The following is a 24,806-nucleotide window of genomic DNA, read 5'->3' on the forward strand; positions in this document are numbered from 1 at the left end:
GATTCCGATCAAGCCTGCTTCCAGACCGCTCTTCTGCGACCACAAAAAGCTAAGGAGGCGTTCACCAGCAGGGAGGCGAACGGGCCCCACGACTTCCGGCCCTGCCACGTCTAAGGAAAAGCCTTTGCGGTGGTGAAAGCGGAGACTGCCAGGGGGCGGGCGTGGGGGCGGTGCTCTCGGGCGCGCTACCCAGATGGTGCAGCTCCCCGGAGAACTGCTTGGGAAGGCGGCTGGCACAGCAACCCGCAAAAGAAGTGGCGAGCGGAAGCGCGCCCCCCTCAGGCCCGTCCAGAGGCCTAACATCGTTTTTCCAAGGATGCCACCCTAAGGCTGGGGATCGCGCGCGCGTAGCCGAGCCCTGGAGCGCGCCGGCCAGTCCTGCCAATCACGAGCCGTGCCCGCCTCCCGCCTGGCCCCGCCCCGTCCCGTGGCTGAGGCGCGCGGCCCTCGGCGCACGCGCAGTCGGAGCTGTACAAGCACATCCGCCCGCTACGGTCAAGCTAGCCAATCGTATGGCTCTCCTGCGGTGGGGCTCCGCCCCCGGGGCGAGGTCAGTGTACTGCGGGCGCTACGCTGGTTGTGTGTACGCTGTGTTTGTGCTGTGAGCCTGGCTGACGAAGGTACTGAGCTTTGTCCCTGGTGCTGGCTTGAGCGGCAGGCTTGCGGGTGCCTGACTATCTGATAGAGAAGCTCTTCCGGGCGGCGCGGGAGCTCGGCCTCCTGCTCTGTAGGGTAGAGGGCTTTCTGTGGTGAGGGAGGAGGCGGGAGTGGAGAAGGAGGGAGACGGGGGTTGGAAAAGAGAAGAGCGCGGGAGGGAGCTGGAGGAGAGCGCTTTCTGTGGTGCGGAGGCGACCGAGGGAGTGGAGAAGGAAGAAGGAGAGGGACGGGGTGGAGGAAGAGGGGAGCTGAGGGGGGAGGGCTTTCTGTGGTGAGGAGGGTGAGGGAGAAAGGGGGCGGAGGAGTGGGTGGGGCGGAGAGGGGCGGGGCTTGGCGGAGAAGGTGGGGCGGAGTGGGGGGAGAAGGGCGGAGGCTTTGACCCCAGTAAACCCAAAGGGGCAGAAGATGCTTTCTGACACCTCGGCACTCATTCTTGGTTCTAAGCACAAAGCTTTTAAGATTCAAGATTCGGACTGTATCGCTTTTATTTACGAAATTATAACAAAAATTAAAATTCGTGACTAGGTATAGTTAGTTCCCTTGCCCGAAATGCAAATTTTTGGAGATGTTTTGAAGGAGAAAATTGAGAGTCAGTGAGATACTAGCCGGTTTATTTGTCTTGAAAGAAACAAAACTTGGTTACTCCCCGTGTGGAGAGGTAAATGGAAAAATATGAAAAGAATTAGAATAAATTACAGCTACATATAATTGGAAGAAATTGCTGGCTTTTTTTGGTGTTTAATTCACTGAAGAAAATTTTGTTGAGAAAAATTGAGGTCTGTTTTGAGATAATTAATTTGATTATCATTCGTGTCTTTTCCTTTTTAGAAGGAAATCAGGAGATCACTACCAAGATGGAAAATCCGTCAGATTCAGCATCTACTTCACCTGATGCTCCTCAGACTAGTGAGAATCCACCATCACCCCCGACTTCACCTGACACTCCTAAGACCAGTGAGAATCCACCATCACCCCATTCGAATAGTTCAGGAAAGCAAGTATGAACATCTTGTGTTGTCTGTCCTCTGCCACCCCCCAATCTGTTCTGTGCTTCAAAGTATTCTGATAGTGATAGTCCTGAGGATACGGGAGTGTGAATTAATGTATAGCCCATACCTTTCTAACTGCCAAGATTTTCTTCTTGAATCAGTTCATTTTGTTTAATTTCTTATCAGGTTATTGAGGTGCTCCAAACTCAGGAAACTTGAGTCTGTACAGTATTTCTTAGGAGGAAGTCTTTGGTAGCAGGTCTTTTCCTTAGTTTATAGTTCTGAAGCATTTCTAGTATTGTCAGGAAAATACTAGCTGCTAATGATGGGCGAAACGTGTCCTATTTTACTTAACTTTGCTAAAGTAAGACTAAAGGTAGCCTCTTAGATTAGAGACATTGGTGATGCTTGCTTGAGATTTGTGGAGACAGAAAGCCATCCAGTGTATCTATCATAGATGCGTGTAGCCTTTATTTCTAATATAGATTGATTTACTTAAGGATATATTAACATTTTTGATGTTTATGTCTTTTTCAGCCTATTACTGGAACACCTAAAGAGAGATTAAAGAAAGCAAGGTCTTCATCTCAGTCTTTTTGTAGTGTGGTGAAGCGTATTAAGGTTGAGAATGAGGAAAGTGATCAGACCCTTCCAGAACCAGGAGAATCTTCAAAAGAAGAAAATTGTTCAAAGGCCCAAGAAAGCTTGAAAAACAAAGACAGTGAACCTGAAAAAGAGAGCTCAGAGAGTAAAAGTGCATGTGACTCTGAGTCACCTGACACTGGGTCATCTAGTGCCACCCAAAAAGATGCTGAGACCAAGACGACTAAACAAAGTTTAAAGGAAGAAAAAGCAAAATTGACTAGGCAGGTTCAAGAGAAGGAAGACCTTCTTCGGAGGTTAAAGTTAGTCAAGATGTACAGGATAAAGGTGAGAAGAATTTCAGAACCATTGACTTATTTTTACATAAATTGCAGTAATTTCAAAAATTGGAAGTAAATTTTAGTCTGATAGACAGGAAGCCAAATAACAGAAACCTGGGTTACAAGAGCTTTGACTGAAATAGAAGTAATTGGTTCAGAGTGAGGCAGAGAACCCCTTCAACACTGTAAAACTTGAAAGCTGTGGCTTTTGTTTAATGCACAGGTGAAGTGTTCTGGCTTTAATTTCTGGCCAGTAGCAAGATGAGAAGTGTGAGGTGTTAGATGAAGGTGAGTGGGAACAGAACGGGATGACGTTAGGACTAAAAATAGACCAGAGTGCTGGGTGCTGTACTTTAGTGATCCTGTGTCTGATAAAATGGCAGGCATTTTATTTGAGAAAACATGCATTTTAGGTTTCAGCTCACACACATTGAATAAAATAGAACATGGCTGTCTGGAAGGAGGAGACATTTATTATCTGTGTGGTTTTTACCCATGTGTCACCTCATTCTATCCCAAAACTGAAGTAAATGACAGAATAGCATATCTTATGTGTGGTTTTGGATTTTTAGGACTTTTCTAAATTTAACTGATTCCAAATATTGAAAATACTTTAAACTTGAATATTTTTACCTCTAAAAACAGTTTGTGGTTCACAGAAAAATTAGGAAGGTTCAACATAGCATCATATCTTAAAAGTATAGTTATAATACAAAAAGTGTATTGAGAACCTCAATTTGTTCTTGCATTTAATATGGGAATTTAATAATTTTTCTCCTAAGGTTAAAGTTTGCCCAGAGCTTGTACTGCCCTTTATGCCTGTGTTACTGGTCTTTAAAGTTAGACAGGAGCTAACTAGTTTAGTCACTTTGATGGTGTAAGTTAAAATGCATCACATCTGATTACTGACGGACTTTTTCTGTTTCAGAATGACGTGACTGAGTTAGAGGATTTAATAAAGAAGTGGAGGAAATGTGGCCAGCGGCTGCTGCGTGAGCTGCAGTCGATCATGTCGGAGGATGAGGATGAGAAACTGACCCTCACCGAGTTGATCGACTACTATGGGATAGATGACAAATTGTTGCACTATAATAGACATGAAGAAGAATTTACAGGGGTTTGATACTGTTTTGGTTTTTTTTCAGGCTCTTCCCCCCTTTCTTCTTGGGGTGATGGAATCATACCCAGGGCCTCAAAAAAATGGGCTCTTTTCCTGAGCTGTACACTTGGCCCCTTTACAGAATATCTTAGAGAATGGCAATGAAAAGAGAAATGTTTTAAAGGGAAAAAAAAGCTCTAAGCTGTTGTGGCTTGGAGGAACGTTGAACAGTTTGGGATATTCTGACACAAAATTATAAAGTGAAGCTTAGTATTTTGGATATGTTTGCTAAAGAAAATATTTAAGTATGAAAAATTAAAATTGTGTTTAAAAGGAAGTTTGGATAATTTTAGAAACCAGGGTTAATACATTGACTTGGTGGGTGGGGCAAGAGGTTTTATATTCAGTATTAAAAAGTAGTCTGTTGAATGTCTAAACCTCAAGTGGCATAAATGTAACCTGCCCCTCCTAAGTTTATGGACCTATCCTCATCTGCTTAACGTTATCTGTCTGCTAATCTAGCAACTAATTAAACTTACATGGCTACAGTTTTCTCCAGTTTGTTTTCATTTTCCCCATTTACTAAAATGAGCATTTGTTTCTTGGGATGCTTCATATCCTTATTTCCTATACGAAGGTGTTCTTGGCATGGAAGGTTCTTCACAGTTGCCTTTGTAGCTTTATCTGTGGTATTGAGTTCATAGCTCTCAGCCAGAGCCCTATCTGAATAACTAGGGTACCTATCGTCTTAGCTATATGTGAAGCTAGATGTGACCTAAGCTGGCCCAGCTGCTGAGAATTTAGAGCCCATGGGTAAAGCATGTGACTGTTGCTGTAGCTATTGTATGAACTTGGAAAACACAGGGCCGGCATCTTAGCGAGTCTGTATAGACAGGTAGATGGAGGGAGAGCTTTGTGGCTTCCTAGTTCTATCTGCTAATCATTCCTGGAGCCTTCATGATTTCTGCTTTGGGATCTAGAAAAAGTATTAGTTTCTAAATGGGCAGTATTCTAGAGTCTCTCCCAAGAACTTTGCTTTTAGTTGAGCACATCCATTCCTGTCTGATCTAAAAACTCTTGTTTGATACAACGGGATTCAAACCTGTACATACCCAACTACTGTATACATGTATAAATCCCCTCATGCCATCTGCGTTTGCGAATCTGTTCTCTACATAAGGCCACACTATGCCTGACCTAATTGACTATATCACTAGTTGGTAATGAACTGTAAAAAACTACGAACATAATTGATGTCCAGCAGAAGTTGAGAGGAGTTGGTACCGTGAACAGTGTTGATGGATGGCTTAGAGTCCTTCCAAAGCACCCGTCAGACCACTAAACTGGAAGGGATCTTTGGAAAGTCGTCCCCCAGGCTCAGCTTCTCCATGCTTTGAAGCTGAGGCAGCTGAGGAAGGAGCATCACCTAGAGTTGGTGATAAGCCAGAAGTGGCACAGGCTGTTTGGTCCATTAAGACCAGAATTAGCCTGTTAAATTTAGGACTTCATTTAGCTAATGGAGTATTCAGGCAACTCATTTAAATGGCAATACTAGCAAAGAGAAAAACCAAATCTAGTATATCCATGGTTGACTCTGCAGTTGTTGAAGACCTGGCAATCCTATGCTAAGTATAAAGTGCCTGTACCTCTTACCTTACACACCCTCTTGATCCTATCTCTGTGCTTTTCGAAAAGCCTCCCAGAAATCATACAGGACATGTTATCAATGGCTTCTCTGCTAAATCATCTAAACTGACTGCCTTAGAATCATTCTAGTCGTGAGGAAGTCAGCAGAGATGGTGGTCCTGCTGTTCACACACGAAGTGTTGAGCATGCATGGGAAAATCAGTTAATAGACCTTGAGAATTTCTTCTAAATGGATGCCTTTCCTACTTTTTTCACATCTGTGATAGATAGTAGTATTACTTTTTACCTTTTATTGGAAATAGCTTTTTTCCCTTACATATATTCTGATTATGGTTTTCCTTCCCTTTACTCCCAGTTCCTCCTTCCCCTCCCATCCAGATCCACCCTCTTTCTGTCTCATTAGAGAACTAAAACAGGCTTCTAGAGATAAGAGTAAAATAAAATAAGAAAAACTAATACACCAGAATAGGGCAAAACAAACTAAGTGGAAATTTTCATTTTTTGAGGTAGTCTCGTAACCCAGACTGGCAGCCAGTTCTAGTGATCTCGGAGTTACAGGAGTGTGCTCCTAAACGAAAGATGTGTTTTGATTACTCTTTTACCCATCCGAGTATACATTAGATATGGTGACGCACGTTAAGCTTAAATTTAGATTATAAATTGCAGAAAATTGGGACATTGATATCACGTGGAGATGGTAAGTGATCCTGAGGATGTCACTTGGAATCAGCAGACCACAGCTGTGGGAGGGTGGACTGGATTTTGTTTGGCAGCGAGTTATCTTACAGAATTAGTGTATTCTACACGAGTAGAATGAACTATTCCAAGGGAATGAGCACTTGTTTGCTGAACCCTCTTAGGGTTAAAAAAAAAACCCTTGAGTTCTGTTACAATAGGGAAGGAAGGAAGACTGTTTCCAAAACATAGTTTGCAATCCAGTGTTTCTTGGCCGAAAACCATTGTTCTTTAATAAATACAAATGACACTTTATGATAGCTTACTCATTTATTCATGTAGGACAAGTAACTATATTGAGTAACCACCTAAACTGTATTATTAAAACCATGCGGCTGAGAGGTGACCTACTTAAGTCTTCTGACGTTAAGTGACATTAAGTGACGTCAGTTTGGCATTGGTCTGCTCTGTTCCTGCTGGTGTTCTACATTGGGACAAGAGCAGGGAATGTTTTCATCCTCAGTCTTTCAACTTCAGCCTGCAGTATTGAAATCTGCTCAGCTTGCTGCTTAGAGATGTTGGTCAGCTTCTGCTGTTTCATCAGGTTGTCGTAGCGTTCTCTGGCAATCTTCTCACAGGTCAGCTTAGAGCCTAATCCAGAAATGCAGAATGGAAGTAGTTATTACCAACTCTTTCTATACAGAAGCAACACTTAAGATTAACATCAGTCCCGGAGAAGGGGCTGCTGGTAGCTGACTGTTGTTCAACTGTCAGGGAAACTAGTTAGGATCCCTTTAATTGACTGAGAAAAAGAGCTCACCTATTTCATTGCAAATGTCTTGTCTCTCTGAGACGGCCACCAGTTCTTCCCGTAGATTACAGCTTAGGGTATAATTTGCTACATCTTTCTGATTGCTGTATTTTCCCAATTTCTTGAGTAGTTTTTTGCAGTTTTCTACATTCTTCTTATGATTCTGAAATTTTTGTCCCCATGAAACCCCAAAACAATGTTGAAAAAAGTTTATAAAACCATCTTCACTTTTAAAATACTTTATCATCACTAAGATAATACTATACATATCCCCTGTGTCTGTTGGATGCTGTCCATAGTAGACACTCAGGAGTTTTGTTTTGTTAAAAGATAGAATGTTAATACCACACTTCAGATAAGATTTTATATGGTCTTAATGAACATTTTAAAACCTTGGCAATTACTTTCAATCTTACACGCTGTATAGTAAGGCCAGTTGTTACCAAGTTATTCTAAGACAAAAAAATCCAAAATGCCAGGAAAACAATTAGTACTTGTGTGGCTCAAATTTACTGTGAAAGCAAATCCACATTCATCCACATAAATCCCCAGAGATTATTCCCACCAGAGAAATGCTGCAGTCTTATCACTGGCTATGGTTACAAAGACACCATCCGGGGACCTCTGATTTTCATGAATATCAGTAAATTATCAAGTTTCTGTTAGTTTCTGTCTGTGTCCATGACTGAAACATTACTTTGTCCACACGATTCCCAACTGTTTGCTTTGTAATCATTGATATGCTTGAGACTGACCTTATCTATAACACTAATCGTTTGCTCCATTATTCCAATCTGAATGGCAATCACATTCTCGTAGTTCGGTTCATTTAGGTACTTTAAAAAAAGGAAATAAGACAATACATGTAAGGATAATTTTTTTCTATTTCTTTTAGATAACTATAAACAGTTTGGAAAATTACAGTTTTTTATAGCAAATATCTGTAAAGATTAATTTGTTTTTTGTGCTATAATATTTACTTGTGTTTAGCTATCAGTACACTCATCTATGTGTTAATCATTGCAAATACTTAATTTTTTTCATTTAACTCACCAAACATATTGTTTATGTGACCTAGCCGTCAAGAAAAAGGACAAACAGAAACCATTAGGTACCAGAAGATATGTCACGTGTTCAAAAAGCCAGTCTGTGAGGGGTTAAGGTTTCTCTAGATTTGGGAAATCAAGGAGAAAGTGGCATAAGTTAAATGCTGACACATCAAGTAGATAGGATAAAGGAGGTCAGAGGACAAGGGACATAGGAAGGGAAGAAACAGGAGGAGAGAGAGGTGTTCCAGGTTGAAGAGCACCTGTGAACAAAGGCTAATCCATATGGGCCCTTGGAGATGGCTCAGTTGAAACAATGCTTGCCACATAGGCATGAGGAGTTGAGTTCAGATTCCCAGCACCCATTCGAAGCCTCTAACCCCAGCACTCCGGATGCCCTGGAGCTTGCTGGTCAGCCAGTCTAGCTGAAATACATGGAAAAATTCCTGAGAAAGATACCCAATGCTGGTCATTAGCCTACACACACACACACACACACACACACACACACACACACACACACACACACACCTTTCCCTTCTTCCCTCCTCCATGTCATTTGAGAAAACGGATGAATAAGAGGTATATCGGCATCGGTTCCTCTTCCTTGCCCTAAAGGCAAGTTCAAAGACACTGTCCCCCTAGGGACTCTGTAGCTTATTTGGTAGCTAAAGAGGGTTGTTTAAAAATATTTGAGTAGATGTTACTGGCACTAAGTCGGAATTCAGTGTGAGAGCAGTATACAAAATAATAAACTAAGTGGCTTTTGAGAGGGAAGGCGGGGGAGGACAAAATGAGAATGAATGAGGGTATGAGAGACCCCGGGCCAAGAGACTAGTTAGAGACTAGCTGAAAGACAGTGTATCTTACTCTAAACCAGTGAAAATGGAGGACTGACTGAACATCGGTAGAAACAGAGAAAACAAGGAAAAGGTAAATAACTAAACTGGGAAAGACAGGTACAGAAAAGACACCAAAGCTGACTCAAATTTTTAAGCCTGAGTGAGTCTCTAGAGAGATGGGAAATAAGTAAGAAAAAGAGTCATGGAATTAGTAAATTAAACTGCTGTAAGAAAAAACTTAGTTGTGTTCACAGATCTGGTTTGGCATACGCCGGCCATTAGGGAGGCTTCCTAGTAAGTATTTGTGAATGAACGCACGCACGCACGCGCGCGCGCATGCTGGCGCAGGGAAGACTTGCCTTCTGCCGATCTCGTGAGAAGAACAGCATCTGGATATCCCAGGCCTTCTGGTTTAGATCCTCCATCTCCATCTCCATCTTCTTGTGCTCCCACTCAATCTGATAAATTCCTTTGTGGACGTCTTTACTTTCCATCATGCTAGCAACTTTCTTTTGCCCTTGAGTCTAAAAAGGTAAATGAGTAGTCATGCTCTGATTCTGTGTTCGAGACTGCAGAACATCTGAAGCTGCTCTCTAAGACTTAATCTGATAACCTGTATGGGTTTGGAAGCCATAATGTCTTCTCAGCTGATCCTCTGGATAACGCATGTGGTTAACATGACTACGCATACCAACATCTACCTGGTAGCTAGTAGCAAAGAAAACTGTCAGATATGACACTTAAACACCCTGCTGTTTTATACTTCACTTGGAATAATGGTTATTCCATGCATTCATATTAGGTTATATATGCGTATCTTCAATATATTTATATAGGTTATTTAATAACCTATATGAAATTCAGAAATAGTTACAGATAAATAACATTTAGATTAAATATTTAACACATCAACTTTAATTATCAACTAAACTATTAAATACTTAACTTGATATTTAATATAACATGATCTCAATAAAATTAAGGAACATTAATACAGATAGTAATTTTATTTAAATAAAAATGGTCCTAAGATCAGTAAGATGAAATCACTGCGTCTCTAAAATGAATTTATAGCCCTGTTTGGTGGCCCCTACCTTCCATTCTAGTTCTTTGGAGGCTATGGCAAGAAGATTGCTCTAAGTATGAGGCCAGCTCTGATCACATAATGATCTCTGAGCCAGCCTGGGCTGTACTGTCAGTCAAGCATTCAATTTATGTAAGAAGACTACCCACTATCATTTTCTATTCTTTCTCTTCTTTTTTCTCCTCTTTTCAAAATCTAGCTTTCTGAAGCTCATGCAGCTAAGCTATGCCCCACCACGTTCTGCTGTCATTTTCATCCTTTGCCCAGAGCTTGGTCCCTCGACTCCTTGCATTCCTTACCTTTACACATCTTTTACAACTGTATCTCCATCACCCTACTCCTACGCTCACATACGCTCATCCGTTTCATCTGGCCGTCAGTAGCTAAAATACTCTCTAAGTCCAAACAGCTCTCTGCCGGGGAGAGCATGTTGACCAGTTGAGGGTCATACGCTTTGGTTTGTGTGGGGATTGACACAGCCAGAGAGGTTGCTATTGGTACATCGTGAGTGGAGGTCAGAGATACTGCTAATCGGCCTGCACAGAGCAGTCCCCGTAGAAAATACACTGTCCCAGATGTCAGCGTGCTGAGGTGGAGATCCGCTGTTTTAAAGCTCCATCTCCTTTTCCACCTTCCCCTCAGGCGGTGTTGTAGGATGTACTTAGTGTCTTTAAGTACCCGTGTCCTGTTATTGCACGCTCACAAGTGGTACCCCTTCCTTAACCCTCTACTTAGACCACCACTGTCAAGTAGTTGACACTGTGCACAAATTTACTCCTTGGGATCTCTTCTCTCGGGGTATCTAGGAGACAGGGGAAAGGGAGGCGGAGCTAAGAGTTGCAGAGACAGAACAGAGGAGACGGGTAGAGGAAAATGGGTGATTTGTTTGCCTTAAGAAGGCCACACCAATGATTGTATTAGTCTCTGATGTCTGTGTCCTGACTGGATCCAGTCCAAGACATGAGGACTGCTTTGACATCAGACTCAAAGAGGCGGAGTTTGGGATTTTCCCATATGGTTTTCTGTCTGTCTTTGGGGATTACAGTTAAGTGATTGGATGAATCTCAGAAGAGACTTTAAACTTTGGACTTTTGACATTGTTGAAACTTCTATAAACCACGGGGACTTTTGAAGTTTGACTAAATGCATTTTGCATTATGCTATGTTTAGGTATGGCCCTCATAGACTCATGTGTTTGAATAAATCTATGGGGGAGTGGAATGTAGTGGTTTGAATATGTTTGGCCCAGGGAGTGGCACTATTTGGAGGTGTGGCCTTGGAGTAGGTGTGTTACTGTGGGTGTGGGCTTTAAGACCGTTTTCCTAGCTGCCTGGAAACCAGTATTCTGCTAGCAACCTTCAGATGAACCTGTAGAACTCTCAGCTCCTCCTGTACCATGTCTGCCTGGATGCTGCCTCGCTCCTACCTCGGAGATACTGGACTGAACCTCTGAACCTGTAAGCCAGCCCCAAGTAAATGTTGTCCTTATAAAGGGTTGCCTTGGTCATGGTGTCTGCTCACAGCGGTAGACCCTAACTGAGACAGTGTATTAGAATGCACATTTAACCTCACTGTTTTGAACTTTTTGTATCTTAGAATCATGTAGAGAGATTTAAAAAAATACATCTTGGAGCGAGGTCTGGGCACATTACAAAGTTCTACTGTTTTATGGGTGATTCTAATGGTAGCCAGTGAGAGGAAACACTGACACAGCTGAATTAAATACTGTCTTAGTCGAGGTTATCATTGCTGTAACTGAGAGAAAAGATTTATTTGGCCTACACTTCCATGTCACTGTACATCATCAAAGGAAGTCAGCACAGGAACTCAAACAGGGCAGGAACCTGCAGCAGAAGCTGATGCAGAAGCTATGGGGCGCTGGGGGTCAGGGGAGCTGCTCACTGGCTTGCTCCTCATGGCTTAGCCTGCTTTCCAATAGAACCCAAGAAGGGACGGTCCCACCCACAATGGGTAGGGGCTTCCTCCATCAGTCACTAATTAAGAAAATGCCCTACAGGCTTACTGAGAGCCCATTCTTTATGAAGACAATTTCTCAGTTGAGGCTCCCTCTCCCAAGTGACTCCAGCTTGTATTACATTGACATAAAAATAACCAGTGCACTTACCACGGAAACGAGAGACACTGTAAGGCATCTTATACAAAAGGCAGTATGTTCAAGAACCATAATTACCCGAATCACAGAATTCAAGTCTTCAATTATATTCTTATTGATGAGGATTGCATCAGAATATTCCAGAATCAACTGGAAATTCTCCAGTTCCACTTGTCCTTGTTTAAGAAGAACTTGTATTGTCAAATTCACCTGGAATCTCACTTTCTCATCCTGTAATCTGAGAGGAAGGAGACTTCAAAGGAGTGTCTGAGGTATGCTTAGGCTTCTAACTTCACCTCCTATCTGAGAAATAAAGTTCTGACTGAGGGAATGCACCCTGAGTGACATGAAGAGTCGCCCCAGAGAGGAAGCTTTCTAGAAGACCCTCTAAGTGCCTCTTCACTTGAGCTGGAATTCTACTTGGACGTTGAAACAACCATATGGACAAAATTACAGTCGTGAGCTCTTACTGTACGTTAAGAAAAAACTATATAGTTTGTACTGTAATGAGAAGCATTTTAAAATGAATTAGAAATACTTTAAGTGGAAAATTTGACTTTATTGAAAATTTCATATTCTCCCTACATCCTACATCTGAAACTGATATTGAGGATGAATTTGGGAAGCTCACAGAAGATTTTGTCCATGTGGCTATACAGACAGCCTTTTGAAGCAAAGACTTTATACAAAGTACCCCAGGCTCCATGAAGAAAAACATAAACCCGTCGGGTGTTTACAGAGAAATTATTTGGAATTCTGCTTGGTTTTCTACTCAATCCTGAGCCCAGAAGTCTCCAGTGACAGAGACAGGTTCTTTGTATTTTTATGTAGTAGGAGCATATTTTCATAAAACTACCATCCCCCGCCCCCAAAGTTTGCTTTTGCATTAATGGCAAATTCTCTTTTGAAACAAGTCTTGTGTAATAAAGTGCATGACATAAAAATAGAACATTTCAGCACATGCTCGGGACTGCATCAGCAGACAGAGCCGGCAGTGGACCAGCCAGGCAGGAGACTGGCTCTGCAAAGATGACCCTTCTTAATCAAGCCCTGCTCATGCTGTGAATATGAATGGAAAACCCTGAGGAGCTTGAGTTACCGGACGAGTTCGTGGAACACCTGCTCGATCTCGTGGTGCACCGCATCATCGTCTTCCATTCGCTTCCGGAGAAAAGTCGTCATTTCCAGTAGGCAGGCTGCCTTCTGCTTCACCTGATCAACACAACCACAGCATGTCAGGACACGTGGGCACTTGACGAAGACATCTGCCTTTTGACATTTTTCGTACAAAAATCTTAACAAGCCCACCTTTCTCAGAGACTAATAGAAGTTTGAATCCTTTCATAACCCTGGTGAGTTGTGTGAAACGTGGCTGGCACATTCCATGATAATAATTTAGAGTCTCAAGTTGCCCTCTTGCTGAAAATCAAGTATGCAATTGTGTGTGTGTGTGTGTGTATGTGTGTATCATATACATGTATATATACCATTTTGACATCTGTTTCCATGACTTTAGATGAAATTCCGGACTCATAAACATTTGCCAATCTGAAGTCATGTGCACAGACTTTAGGGACTTGGGAGAGAGGAGACAGAGGTGGTCAGGAGGCAGCAGGTCTCTCAACAGCTAAACATGCCCTCAGATTTTTACCCTTGCTCCCTCCCCATCACCTCTTCCAGCAAAGGATGAAGCTGCTTCCGGCCAGCTAAATATAACCCTATGCAAAACTAGATGGTTTCTAGCAGCGCTGTCCAGGAGAAGGGCAACGGGAGCTGTGTGTGCAGTTTAAATTTTGTTGTATCACTTTATCAGAAGTGAGCGAAATAGGTGGATTTAATTTTACTAATACTTTTTGTTGAACACAATCTCTCCAAGATCTTATTCTGCTCATAAGCAATGTGAAGGTTGTTAACGAGACATTTTTCACTTGTTTCTTGGTAGGTCTTCTAAATCTGTCTGTGCATCCTACTCCGAGGACATCTCAGTCCTGCTCACATCCATTCCCAGTGCACGGTGACTGCTTAGCACTAGTGGCCATCATTTTGGACCTTGAGGATTTACATCATTGCAAATAATATTACGTGACTTTTGTTACGTTAATATTGTTATTACTAACTTCTACCCAGTAAGAGAACCTTAGTCTTCCTGGATATACTGACAGGTGTGTTATTTCCTGTTAGTACACTTAAGATACAATTTAAAACACAGTTATATACTTTGTATTCATTTTCGACTTTTGCTCGTCTAGTTGTGCAGAAATGTTCCCAGACAGAGGGGTCCAAGCCTTCTGGCATGTTACTGATATTGTCCAACTCATCCATGGATTTCATTAGCTGGGCAAAGTTTTCCTTATTTAACTTGGCAGATCCTGGTCGATCTCCATAAGGAACAAGACTTGTCACATCTGCCTGTGCTTTCTGTTTGGAAACCCTGGGATTAGCAAGACAAGAACATCAACCTTTAATACTCTCACAAATACCAAAAACCAAACCAGCCAACCAACCAAACCAAACCAACCAACCAACCAAAACCCACTGTTAAGTAACAGACCATTAGCATAAGCCTGACACTGGATGATAATTTCCTTTGTCACTTCAGGGCTGGTGAGTGGGTTACTCCAGGGACAGGCACCCACTTTGTTTATTCATTCCCTAGTCCCTAGACATGCCCTAGAATTACATCATCTGTAATTATTATTGGGCCTGGAAGCTTTTCTTATGCTAGGAAATCATTTTTTTCCCCTGAGTATTGTAAGCAGGCCAACAGACACCCAATAGTAGTGTGAGTGCCTACTGGGTCTGTCTGGCATAGCCACTTCCTGTATCTTTTCTTCAGTAGGGCATGCCTGGACATATGTAGAATTGGAGAAGGGCTCTTTTTGTCTCCATTAATAGATTAGTTTAGTCTTCTTGGGGTGCAGCTGGAAAGAGAAGAGGGTTACAAAGAATGCTGGGCACTCCCTGTGGAGACACTTGACAATGTACAGCCAGTGATGGTTCCACCCATATTTCTAGACAGGGTTCTGGGAGAAGCTACTGGACAGGGCCAGCTCTGGATTTGTGAGACCGTAGAATTAGATTTCAAAGCAAATTCTCTTTGCACATACCCCTTGGTTTACTATACAGCACACTCCCAGGCAAACCTGGGAGCTCATCACACTGCAACCTCCACACTCAAGAGTCCGAAGCAAGAAAATAACTGAACATTCGAGGCCAGTGTGGACCACTTATTGAGCTTCAGGCCAGCCAGTGCTATATAGTTAAGACCCCGCCTCAAAAGATGGAAAGTAAAATGGAAAGGTGCTCTTTTGAAAATAGGGAAACTGAGCTGGGGAGATGTCAGTACTGAGCAGGATAAACACGGTACTTAGTCCTCGGCACTCACATGAAAAAGCCTACTGTTGTGGGATGTACTTGAGACTGGATGTGCAGAGATGAGCTGATCCTGGGTCCCCTGGCTAGTCAACCTAGGAAAACTGACAAGATCCAGGCCAGGGAGAGAATCTGTCTCAAAAACTAAAACCAACGGTAACAAAACAATCGAAAAGGTGGAAAGGAACTGAGGAATCAGGTTGATGTCTGACACACACACAGACTCACACATACATATACACACCCACACACACACTCACACACATACACACACACATACATTTACACACTCACACATATACACAAACACATATGCACACACTCACATATGCTCTCACACACACATATTTACACACACATGTACATATATATACATACACACATATACACATACTCACACACAGTCTTTTTCACAGACATATACATACACACATGCACACATATGCACAGACATTCACATCCGTACACATGCACACGCACATACATACATACACTCATACACAAACACACAAATCCATACACACACACACACACACACACACACACACAGTGGAGGTAAGGGCTGTGGAGAGAGAAGCTAAGACATGAGACAAGACAAGTCCCGGGCTAACTTCCCAGCGTTCGTGGTAACCTGTTGGAGGTGCGAGCATGAGTTGGCATCCCTCACACAAATCACCTCTCTCCTCTGTGACAAACAGCATGATTCTGCATTGCATTTGTTTGAAAATTTAAATTTACTACCTTAGAGATCAGCAAACTATTCCAGCCCTTCTCCCAGCTTAGAAACATATTTTAGATTTTACTACAAAAATCACTGCGAATAAAAACTTTGGTCTTGAGGATAGTCCTCTGAGATTTTCTGAAGAAAAGCAATTTGTGGCCAAATACATGGGTTGGGGGAAATGTTGCAGTTTCGCAATCCCTGGAAATCCAAAAGTCACTAGCGAGTTTTGGGAGGCTCTGCAATAAAGAATGCCATTTAGCTGTAAAGACCAGTATTTCCTCAGATGTGTTCAGTCTTGGAAGCCTGCCTCACGGAACTCCAATTGATACCACAAAGACAGATGTACATTTGTTGGAATATGACTTTGGGAAGCTTGTCTGCCAGCTAGCCTGATTTACGACTTCTCACGTGTGAAAGGAGAACATAGACACTTCACTCTTTGTAAAGAGTAGAAGATATCATTACAGTCCGTCCTCTATCATAAGGTACCAGCAAGATCTTGGAAAACACTGAATTTTGATAAGGGGGACACCTTCACCTCAGGAGGCCTGACTGATCATTTTGTTTGTTTGTTTGTTTGTTTTTGTTTTTCGAGACAGGGTTTCTCTGTGTAGCCCTGGCTGTCCTGGAACTCACTCTGTAGACCAGGCTGGCCTGGAACTCAGAAATCCGCCTGCCTCTGCCTCCCAAGTGCTGGGATTAAAGGAGTGTGCCACCACCGCCCGGCGTGACTGATCATTTTTATCTGATTGGAAAAAGGTAAAAAATTATAACTATTTTGCTTTTTGACATTTATTTGCTAATTGTTTTATTTTTGTGCATGTGCACACATGTCTGCATGTTGTGGGGCACAGTGAAGGTCAGAGGGCAACTTGTGGGAGTTCTCCCATGTGGTTCTGAGGATACCACTCAGGTCACCAGGCTTGGCCCTGCTGAGCCATCTCTCTGGTCCTTATAGTTCTTTTAAAAAGACCCTGATCCTCCTACCCCCACCCCAATTTGATAGCATAAGAAACAGACCTTGGCCGACGTTTAAAAAGTTTGTAGAGGATGTCCACCTGGTGACCAGAAATGTCAGAAAATTCCTTTTTGAAGCTTCGATCTAGGATCTAAGGTTAAACACGTCACCTTCAGGATTGCAGAAACACACAGAAGTTTCTCAATCTGTTAATGCAATTTCTAAACTACACATGGTAGCCGTATGACTTTAAGACCCGGTTTTTACAGTTATTTGAAAGCAAAGTTATGGAGATGCAAAGACTTTCCCAAAGATTTGTTCCTTGGGAGCATGTCAGTGTGTTAGAAGTGCTTTTTTTTTTTGGTTTTTTCGAGACAGGGTTTCTCTGTATAGCCCTGGCTGTCCTGGAACTCACTCTGTAGACCAGGCTGGCCTCGAACTCAGAAATCCGCCTGCCTCTGCCTCCCAAGTGCTGGGATTAAAGGCGTGCGCCACCACCGCCCGGCTAGAAGTGCTTTTTTATATAATAGGTTTTTTTTTTTTTTTTTTAAGTCATCTAGAAGTGTTCCCCAAGAATGTTTACTCAGGAAACACACAAGTTTTGCTCAGTCCACTTCACGCTGTTCCTTCCCGCCTCATTTTATCCCGTTGTCTTTGTGTTATTCAAGCTATTGCTTCTGTTACAAAGTGCTGGCCTTACTACTAAGTTGATTTTATGGGGAACTTACGGGCTCCACAACTCCAAGTTTGAGAACCCTAAACATGATGACCTCGATAACATATTTCTTTTCCCTCAAGGAAAAGCTCAACCTAGGGAAATGTAAGAAAATTCTTTCTAACCCAGAATGAAATTCATTCACAACGGAAGTGGCGGGGGAACTAACTTATGTCCTGTTCAGCTTCCTCGGCCAATCCCAAGTGCAATGATTCTGCATTTGCCGAGTGGAAGTGCCCATGACTCACTTTGTCTTCTGCCACTATGGTGTCATGGTGCTCCTTGAACACGTCCAGATCTTCTCTCGCTTTCTGGATGGCTTCCGAAGTCTTGGTCTACAGTATTGGCAGATAGTTAATTGGGACTGGAAAGTTCTCAAGGCAAAGAAAGCTATAGGTGATTCTAACAATAAGAAGAAACCTCACAGGATTGATACGGTGTCTCTGAAATGGCCTCCTCCTCCTCTGTTAAAGATGTCTAATAGCCTGCAGGCTTGTTATATTTCAGATACAGCCTTGTTATGTAGCTCAGGCTGGCCTTTAACTTGTGGTTCCCCCTATAGTGCTGGATTATAGGCATGTCCTACATTGCCTTGTAAAAGTTCTTGGCATATGTTATAAACGGACTTTTTCTTCTTCATTTTTTTTTTTTTTTTGAGACAAGGTCCTGGCTGTTCTGGAATTCACTATGTAGCTCAGGCTGGCCTCTGACTCAGAGATCTGCCTGACTGCCTTCTGAGTGCTGGGATTAAAGGTGTGCACCACCACACCTGGCCATGGAAACAGACTCTTAAAAAAAGTACGTATGTCATTTGTGATACAGTGAATGTGTTGGTAATGTGCTGAATTAACACTGTCGACATAGGTTGAAACCTGTTGAAACCTGTATTGATAATTAGCACTGATCCTCGTTATCTCTTTATTAAATCTGAATGTGAACATTTTCACTCTAAGCTTGTCATTTTTATGTTCAGTGACACTTGGGAAGACCACATGGTCCACAGAGGGTGATTTTCCCTGGAGAATGTTCAGCGAGCAGCTTCAAAGATTGCACGTCTTGATCAAGTTCTACAGCTGCCCCATGGTTAAATGCTGTATTTTAAGAGAGGGGCTGTCAGGGGGTGCTTCTCTGTGTAGCCCTGGCTGTCCTTGAACTCACTTTGTAGACCAACCTGGCCTTGAGCATGGCTGAACAGGAAGGGCGGAAGAAAAGATATGAGATGAACTAGCCAAAATTGTAATGGTCCCTACTTGCCTTTTCTTTAAGGCATCTCTCTTGTCTCATGAGATTACCTGATCAGAGTGGGGTTGAGGATACTTATCAGATAAGGCTCCCCGAGTGGATCTGTGTCAAAACCTGGGGCAGAGATGCTGGAGAGCCCTGGACTTACCTTCTCCTCCTGCTTCTTCAGAAGGTAGTTGTTCAGGAACTGTTCCCTGGAGCTGAGTTCTTCGTCCAGCAGCAAAGAAAACACAAGGTTGTTTATTTTCAGTTCCTCCTGTGGAGATATGAGGAGGAGGAACGTTGAAGTTCAGCATCCCTAGCTGAGAGAGAACTTCCTGTGGATGGACACAGACTTGACACTCGCCAAACGAGCTTATGAGACGAGGATGTGTTAAATGGCTGCCTTAAAGAAAAGTCAAGTGGGGACTCCTACAACAGTATTTGGTTATTTACCTCATTTCTTCTTTCACTGTGAGTGAAATACACATACAGAGGAATACTTAACACAAGTGGATTGTTTAATGAGGTCCTGTGCAGCCCAATGTACTTGTCATTAACACTCAGTTAAAAAAAAAATCAATTTTGCCAGCACAGAATCCAGGTGTCATCAGATCCTCAGCCCCAGTAGTGACCAGAGTTTTGACTTCAACAATAACAAGCTCTCGTGTTTCTGTCATTCGTACATCAAACCCCAGGCATAGTGGCATTGCTTGTCATTAAGGATATTTTGTCACATCCTCAAGTCCCCTTACGTCCCTTGTCTCCTTCACAATTCATTGGCAGCGAACAGCAGTCTGCAGATGGGTTTTGTGTCTCCCTGGCTGCTTACTCATATACCACAGTTTGTAAGGGTCTCAAGTCTTTTCTAGTCCTTGAAAACTGGCCTCTGGATCCAGAAGCCTAGTCAGACCTTGGTTGGACTCTTTTGGCAAAACTGTGGGTGCCTCCGTGTCCTCTGGTCAGGGCATACAAGATATTGTACTGTCTTTTGGGGATGTTTGTCGCTCTGGATGCTCAAAGCACAAGCCCAGTAAATCTACTGAGAGTTGCAAAATAGTCATTGTTTGTTCTCACTTTTTAAAATTTATTAATTGAAATATCTTATAAAGGAATGTGCCTGATTGTAATTTGTCTTTCAGGGGTATAGTTTGTACAGGAAAGTCAGAATCGATATTAGATAGTTTATCAGTTTGGGGGCAATGCCCCTGTTGTCGGTGTCTGAAGGTGCTGTTGACTTTAAAATTCAGACCCTGGGATCACAGGAAGAGGGGCCTCTGGGTATGGTGTGGAGAATTATCTGGGTTAATGTATCGGGGAAGACCCATCTTGACTGTGGTCAGGATCACTTACTGGGCAGGCGATCACAGACCATATAAAATCAGGAAGAGACACAGGCAGTACGCACATCCACTGCCCTCTGACTGCACATCGGGAGAGACCAGGGCTAATGCCTGGACTTCCCTGTACATTGGTCTAAAACTTAAAACTCTGAGCTGCAATAAGCTCCATCTCCCTTAAGTTGCTTTTGTCAGATTATTTTACTGCAACAACAGAAACGGAAGCCAAGACAGTGAGCAACTGGCCTTTTCTTCTTAAAAGGCCATCAACCTAGGAGTTTGGAAGAACTTGATGAGTTTCAACAAATTGCAATAATAATTATTAATATGGTTATTATAATTTTTGGTGCTGGAGCCGTGCACACGCAAAGCAAGCGTTCTGTCCCAACCCTTTATGTTTGATTCTTAAATGTTGTCCCTTAGAAGAGACGTGACAGCAGCTGCCGAGCCCTGTGGACACTGCCTAGTAGTCTGATCCCCTGTCCCATTATCTGTACGAGAAGATACTCTCGGCATTTCTTTCTTTCTTTTTTTTTTTAAAAGCAGCTTTATTGAAGAATTCTTCATATACCGTGGATTCCGCCAGGTACTGGAGAAAAGCTGATGCTCTGACGCATGCGCACAGCTAGGTAGCCGCTACCACCGTCAAGTTAGGAGCATTCTGCCAGTCCAAGAGAAAACCTTTCCATTGCTATTTCATATCCACCTCTCTCAGAACCTCTCAGAAGGTTCTCCCTTTCCCTAAAGCAGCTACTTATCAGGATGCTGGAGAAGTCAGTGGGAGACAGTGTAGCCGCACCGGGATGGTAGGGGGTGGGTGGGGTGCAGAGCCGCGGCATCAGGCGGCACCAGGCGAGTGTGTCGCTCAGCTTCCTGAGATGGATTGATGTCTCACAGGCTACTTAAAAGGACAAGATGCAGAACCGAAACCTTCCTTTACCTGGTTGATGACCATCTCTGCCTTCACTCTCCGTTCAAAGAGTCTCTTTAGATGCTCATCAAAGTTCTGTGTGTTCTCTTGAATAGAATTCTGAAGTTTCTTCAGTTCTGCTTCTAAAGACTAAATGGGAGGTGATAATTAAATGCTTGTCACCATCGGCATCTGTGGTTTGCCGCATGGAAAAAGCAGAAGGGCAGGGGGGTACTATCTAGACCCATCGAAAATACTGTGTGTTTGGAATTTTTATTTCATTTTATTCCTCTCTCTCTCTCTCTCTCTCTCTCTCTCTCTCTTTCTCTGTCTCTCTCTCTCCCTTCCTTCCTCCCTCCCCCCTCTCTCTGTGTGCATGTGTGTACGCATGTGTACGTGTGTGTGTATGTGTGTGTACATGTGTGTGTGTACGTGTGTGTGTCTGTGTACATGTGCATGTACACACAGGTGTATAGGCCAGAGGAGGATGTTGAGTGTTCTCCTTCATCCCTCTCTGCTTTATTCTCTTGAGACCACTAAACCTGAGACTCTCCATCTAGGCTAGGCTGGCCAGCCAGTGAGCTTTCAGGATCTTCCTGTCTCCCCATCCCCAGGCCCATCCCTGGGGTTACAGGCATGCACAACCATGTCTGGTTTTCTCTAAGTGAAAGCTAAGGATTTGAAGTCAGGTCCTCATACTTCTATAACAAGCACTCCGCAGTACGCTGAGCCATCTCCTCAGCCTGGATGTTTGTTTGCTTTTAGAATTACACTGAAGGACGATCATGTTAACCATCATTAATCAAGCAGGCCTAGTAAGGTCAAGCTGCAGCAAGTCTCCCCAGAAAATTCTTACTACAGATAGTAATGAACAGACATACAATCTGGCCCTGAAAAAAATGTTGTTTCCCCTTCCATGTTTCTAATATCTTGGAATTTTTATATAATCTATTTTGTTTTGACATTTAATCTAAAATTGTGTGTGTGTGTGTGTGTGTGTGTCTGAATATACATGTGTGGTGGGTGTATGTGGAGCCCGGAAAAGAGTGCTGGATTTCTTGGAGCTAGTTACAAGCGTTGTGGATAGCCTGATACAGATGCTGGGATCTGAATTCCCACCCTCATGATTGAGCAGTAAGCACTCTTAACCGCGGAGCCTTCTCTCTCCAGCCTGCTGAACTTGGTTTTATATTACTGAAAAAGTAGTCCAGTGTCCAACATTAGGGAAGAAGATGGGGTGTGAAACGAAACAAGATTATCTGGGAGTGGATTCATTGTGACAGCACCAGGCTGAGCAAAACCAAAAACCAACATGGACAAGCTTAAAAACAAAAAAATCCAATTGGGGTTAAAGTTAACCACTGAGGGTAAAACTACTGCATTGTGTGGTTTTTGGTTTGTTTTCTTTAGTCACCTCACAGAGCAGGTGCTGGGTAGCTTTCTGTCAACTTGAGCAAGAGTCATCTGGGAAATGGGAATGAGTGGAAGGGTTGTCATCATCACAGAGGCTGTGGACAAACCTGTGGGGCATTTCCTTGATTACTGACTGAGGTGAGAGGGCCCCGTGGGCTACGAGTGGTGCCGCCCTGGGCAAGTGGTCCTGGGTTGTGTAGAAAGCAAGCTGAAAAAGCCATGAAGAACAAGTACTCAGAGTCCTTTCATGGCCTCTGTGTCAGCTTCTGCTTCCTGTCAGTCATGACAGACTACAAGCTGTAAGACAAAATGTCCTTCCTTCCTTGTTGGCTTTTTATCACCGCGATCAAAACCAAACCCAGACAAATACTGAACTGAATCCAGGCTGGGCTTTCACTGGAGAATACAATGGACAAAAGCCTCAGGAAAATGAGGCTGAAACTAAAAAACTATTTTTTTTTCTTACGTTAAAACACAGAGTGAACACAGCCTCATACCCCACTGCCTGTCCTAGTTTGCTTTCTATTGCTGTGTTAGACACCAGGATCAAAGGCGACTTGGTGAAGAACATTGGTTTACATGTCCTGATCACCGTCTGTCACTGAGAGAAATCAGGTAGGAACGGAAGCAAGACCAAGGCGGGACCAAGGAGCAGCTGCCTGCCTTCAGGTTCACATCCAGCTACCTTATATTACCCAGGACCACCTGCCCGAGGGTGCCACTAACCTCAGTGGGCTGACCCTCCTACACTAATCAACAATCAAAAAAATGTCCTATAGACCTGGCGACTGGCCAATCTCATGGGAACATATCCTTTCCCTACTTGACTTTAGTTTGTGCCAAGTTGACGAAAACTACCTGGACCTCTCTCCTTCAGTCTTCTGGCTTCTCTACCCTACCTCTCCAAACCTTGACTTCTTCCAAGATTAGTTATTTGGGCTCTTTAGCCTTTTGGCTTTTAAACTTTATAAGCAAGTTAACAATGGATTCAAGGAACTTATTGTTATTCAAGGAAGGCTGAAAAGATAACTCATGATAAACTTGTAAGTTGTACCATCTGGTCTTGAGTGGTGGTGTGATTTCATTTCCATCACAAAAAAATAGATATTATTCACCCTGTTATATATCATGAACTTTCTTTTGGAGAGGTCTTACTATGCAGCTCGGACTTCCCAGATGTTTATTGGCATCCCTGCCTCTGCTTTTCAGGTGTTGAGATTACGAGTATGCACTACCCATAATGCCCAATAACCATCAACTCCTATCTCTGGCATACAAGTGTAAGATCTTTTAATGTGGGCATGTTGCTTCTTTGAGCTGGGAGAACATAAAATAGAACTATATTACAAAAACCTCAAGTAAGAACTGAGCGTGCATCATGCTGACTGTATTTTTCTTCCCTCAGATCCTGAGGATCGTAAGCCCTGGTGATGTCTTGCATGTGCTGTAATAGGTTTTCCTTAAACATATGAAGAAAAAAAAAACCCAAATTATCAACTGAATGGTAGCAGCATGGAAAGGGTTAACATTAATAAGAACTTAAAAAAAAACTATTATGTATTTCTTTTTAAAATAAAATGTCCCCAGTCTTCAATTTTTATCTCTCCTGACCTCTCTAACTTCTTAAAAGAGTGTAGGTCAAATCACTCTCCCTAAGCCATGAGAGGGCATTAGGAAGAAACTGACCTAGAGAATCCAGAGAAGTAATAGTACTTTTCTGTCCTCCTACCTTCCTGTACTTGTCTCTCTCTTCATTCAGCTCCTTGACTTTCTTCTCGTACTCTTTGAATTGCTTCCTCTCGTCTTCACTCCACAGAGCATCAGCTTTGGCCATGAAAGGGGGCTGCGGGATCGTCTGGAGATACAAGGGAAGAACACGCTAGCACATAGAAGACACACCAATGTCACAGCACAGTAACGCCTTCCAACTCGGACGTCAGCGAAAACACGAAACTGTGCGGGAGCAACCGGACGAGCGCTCTGGGGGAAGGCTGGGGGAAAGCCTCATCATTGGGTTCCCATGACTCTGAGAGGGTGATGGTTTTAGGGTAGCCTGGACTCTGAAGTGATAGAATCAGATGCATGTTGGTATCTTTTCAGCTGGAACTTCAGGAAGACCTGGAATGTCACATCTGACCAACTGCAGGTGAAGCAAGATCACTATGTTTGCTTGTTTGTGCTGATTTCCTCTGTGGATGTTATTTCTTCTTCTTCTTCTTCTTCTTCTTCTTCTTCTTCTTCTTCTTCTTCTTCTTCTTCTTCTTCTT

At 43.0% G+C, this 24,806-nt stretch overlaps 2 protein-coding genes across 2 annotated transcripts in view; one reads left to right on the forward strand and one right to left on the reverse strand.

Moving 5' to 3' along the window:
- The first annotated feature begins 469 nt into the window (after positions 1-469).
- Sfr1 (SWI5 dependent homologous recombination repair protein 1) lies at positions 470-4,221 on the forward strand. Its single transcript, XM_028775486.1, has 4 exons — positions 470-550; positions 1,486-1,655; positions 2,184-2,576; positions 3,498-4,221. The coding sequence occupies exons 2-4, from the start codon at positions 1,512-1,514 to the stop codon at positions 3,690-3,692; spliced, it is 732 nt and encodes a 243-aa protein (XP_028631319.1). The 5' UTR covers positions 470-550; positions 1,486-1,511; the 3' UTR covers positions 3,693-4,221.
- Positions 4,222-6,474: 2,253 nt separating this feature from the next.
- Positions 6,475-24,806, reverse strand: part of Cfap43 (cilia and flagella associated protein 43) — an 85,397-nt gene continuing 67,065 nt past the window's right edge. Inside the window, exons 27-38 of the mRNA XM_028776358.1 lie at positions 24,269-24,394; positions 21,157-21,276; positions 19,046-19,153; positions 17,904-17,990; positions 17,003-17,091; positions 14,104-14,317; positions 12,986-13,098; positions 11,965-12,124; positions 9,049-9,213; positions 7,557-7,637; positions 6,811-6,964; positions 6,475-6,641 (exon numbers count right to left, since the gene is read on the reverse strand). Of these exons, the coding sequence (XP_028632191.1) occupies positions 6,475-6,641; positions 6,811-6,964; positions 7,557-7,637; positions 9,049-9,213; positions 11,965-12,124; positions 12,986-13,098; positions 14,104-14,317; positions 17,003-17,091; positions 17,904-17,990; positions 19,046-19,153; positions 21,157-21,276; positions 24,269-24,394 (1,584 nt within the window). The remainder of the gene's footprint in view (positions 6,642-6,810; positions 6,965-7,556; positions 7,638-9,048; positions 9,214-11,964; positions 12,125-12,985; positions 13,099-14,103; positions 14,318-17,002; positions 17,092-17,903; positions 17,991-19,045; positions 19,154-21,156; positions 21,277-24,268; positions 24,395-24,806) is intronic.

Source organism: Grammomys surdaster, unplaced genomic scaffold (assembly GCF_004785775.1).
Source record: "Grammomys surdaster isolate TR1022 unplaced genomic scaffold, NIH_TR_1.0 66, whole genome shotgun sequence".
NCBI classification, from domain to species: Eukaryota; Metazoa; Chordata; class Mammalia; order Rodentia; family Muridae; genus Grammomys; species Grammomys surdaster.

Bases quoted from the DNA above. Each gene is read 5' to 3' on its own strand.
- Sfr1 (XM_028775486.1), top strand. From the start codon at position 1,512: ATGGAAAATCCGTCAGATTCAGCATCTACTTCACCTGATGCTCCTCAG. The intron at 1,656-2,183 runs GTATGAACATCT...TGTCTTTTTCAG, and splicing joins CGAATAGTTCAGGAAAGCAA to CCTATTACTGGAACACCTAA. The intron at 2,577-3,497 runs GTGAGAAGAATT...TTTCTGTTTCAG, and splicing joins TCAAGATGTACAGGATAAAG to AATGACGTGACTGAGTTAGA.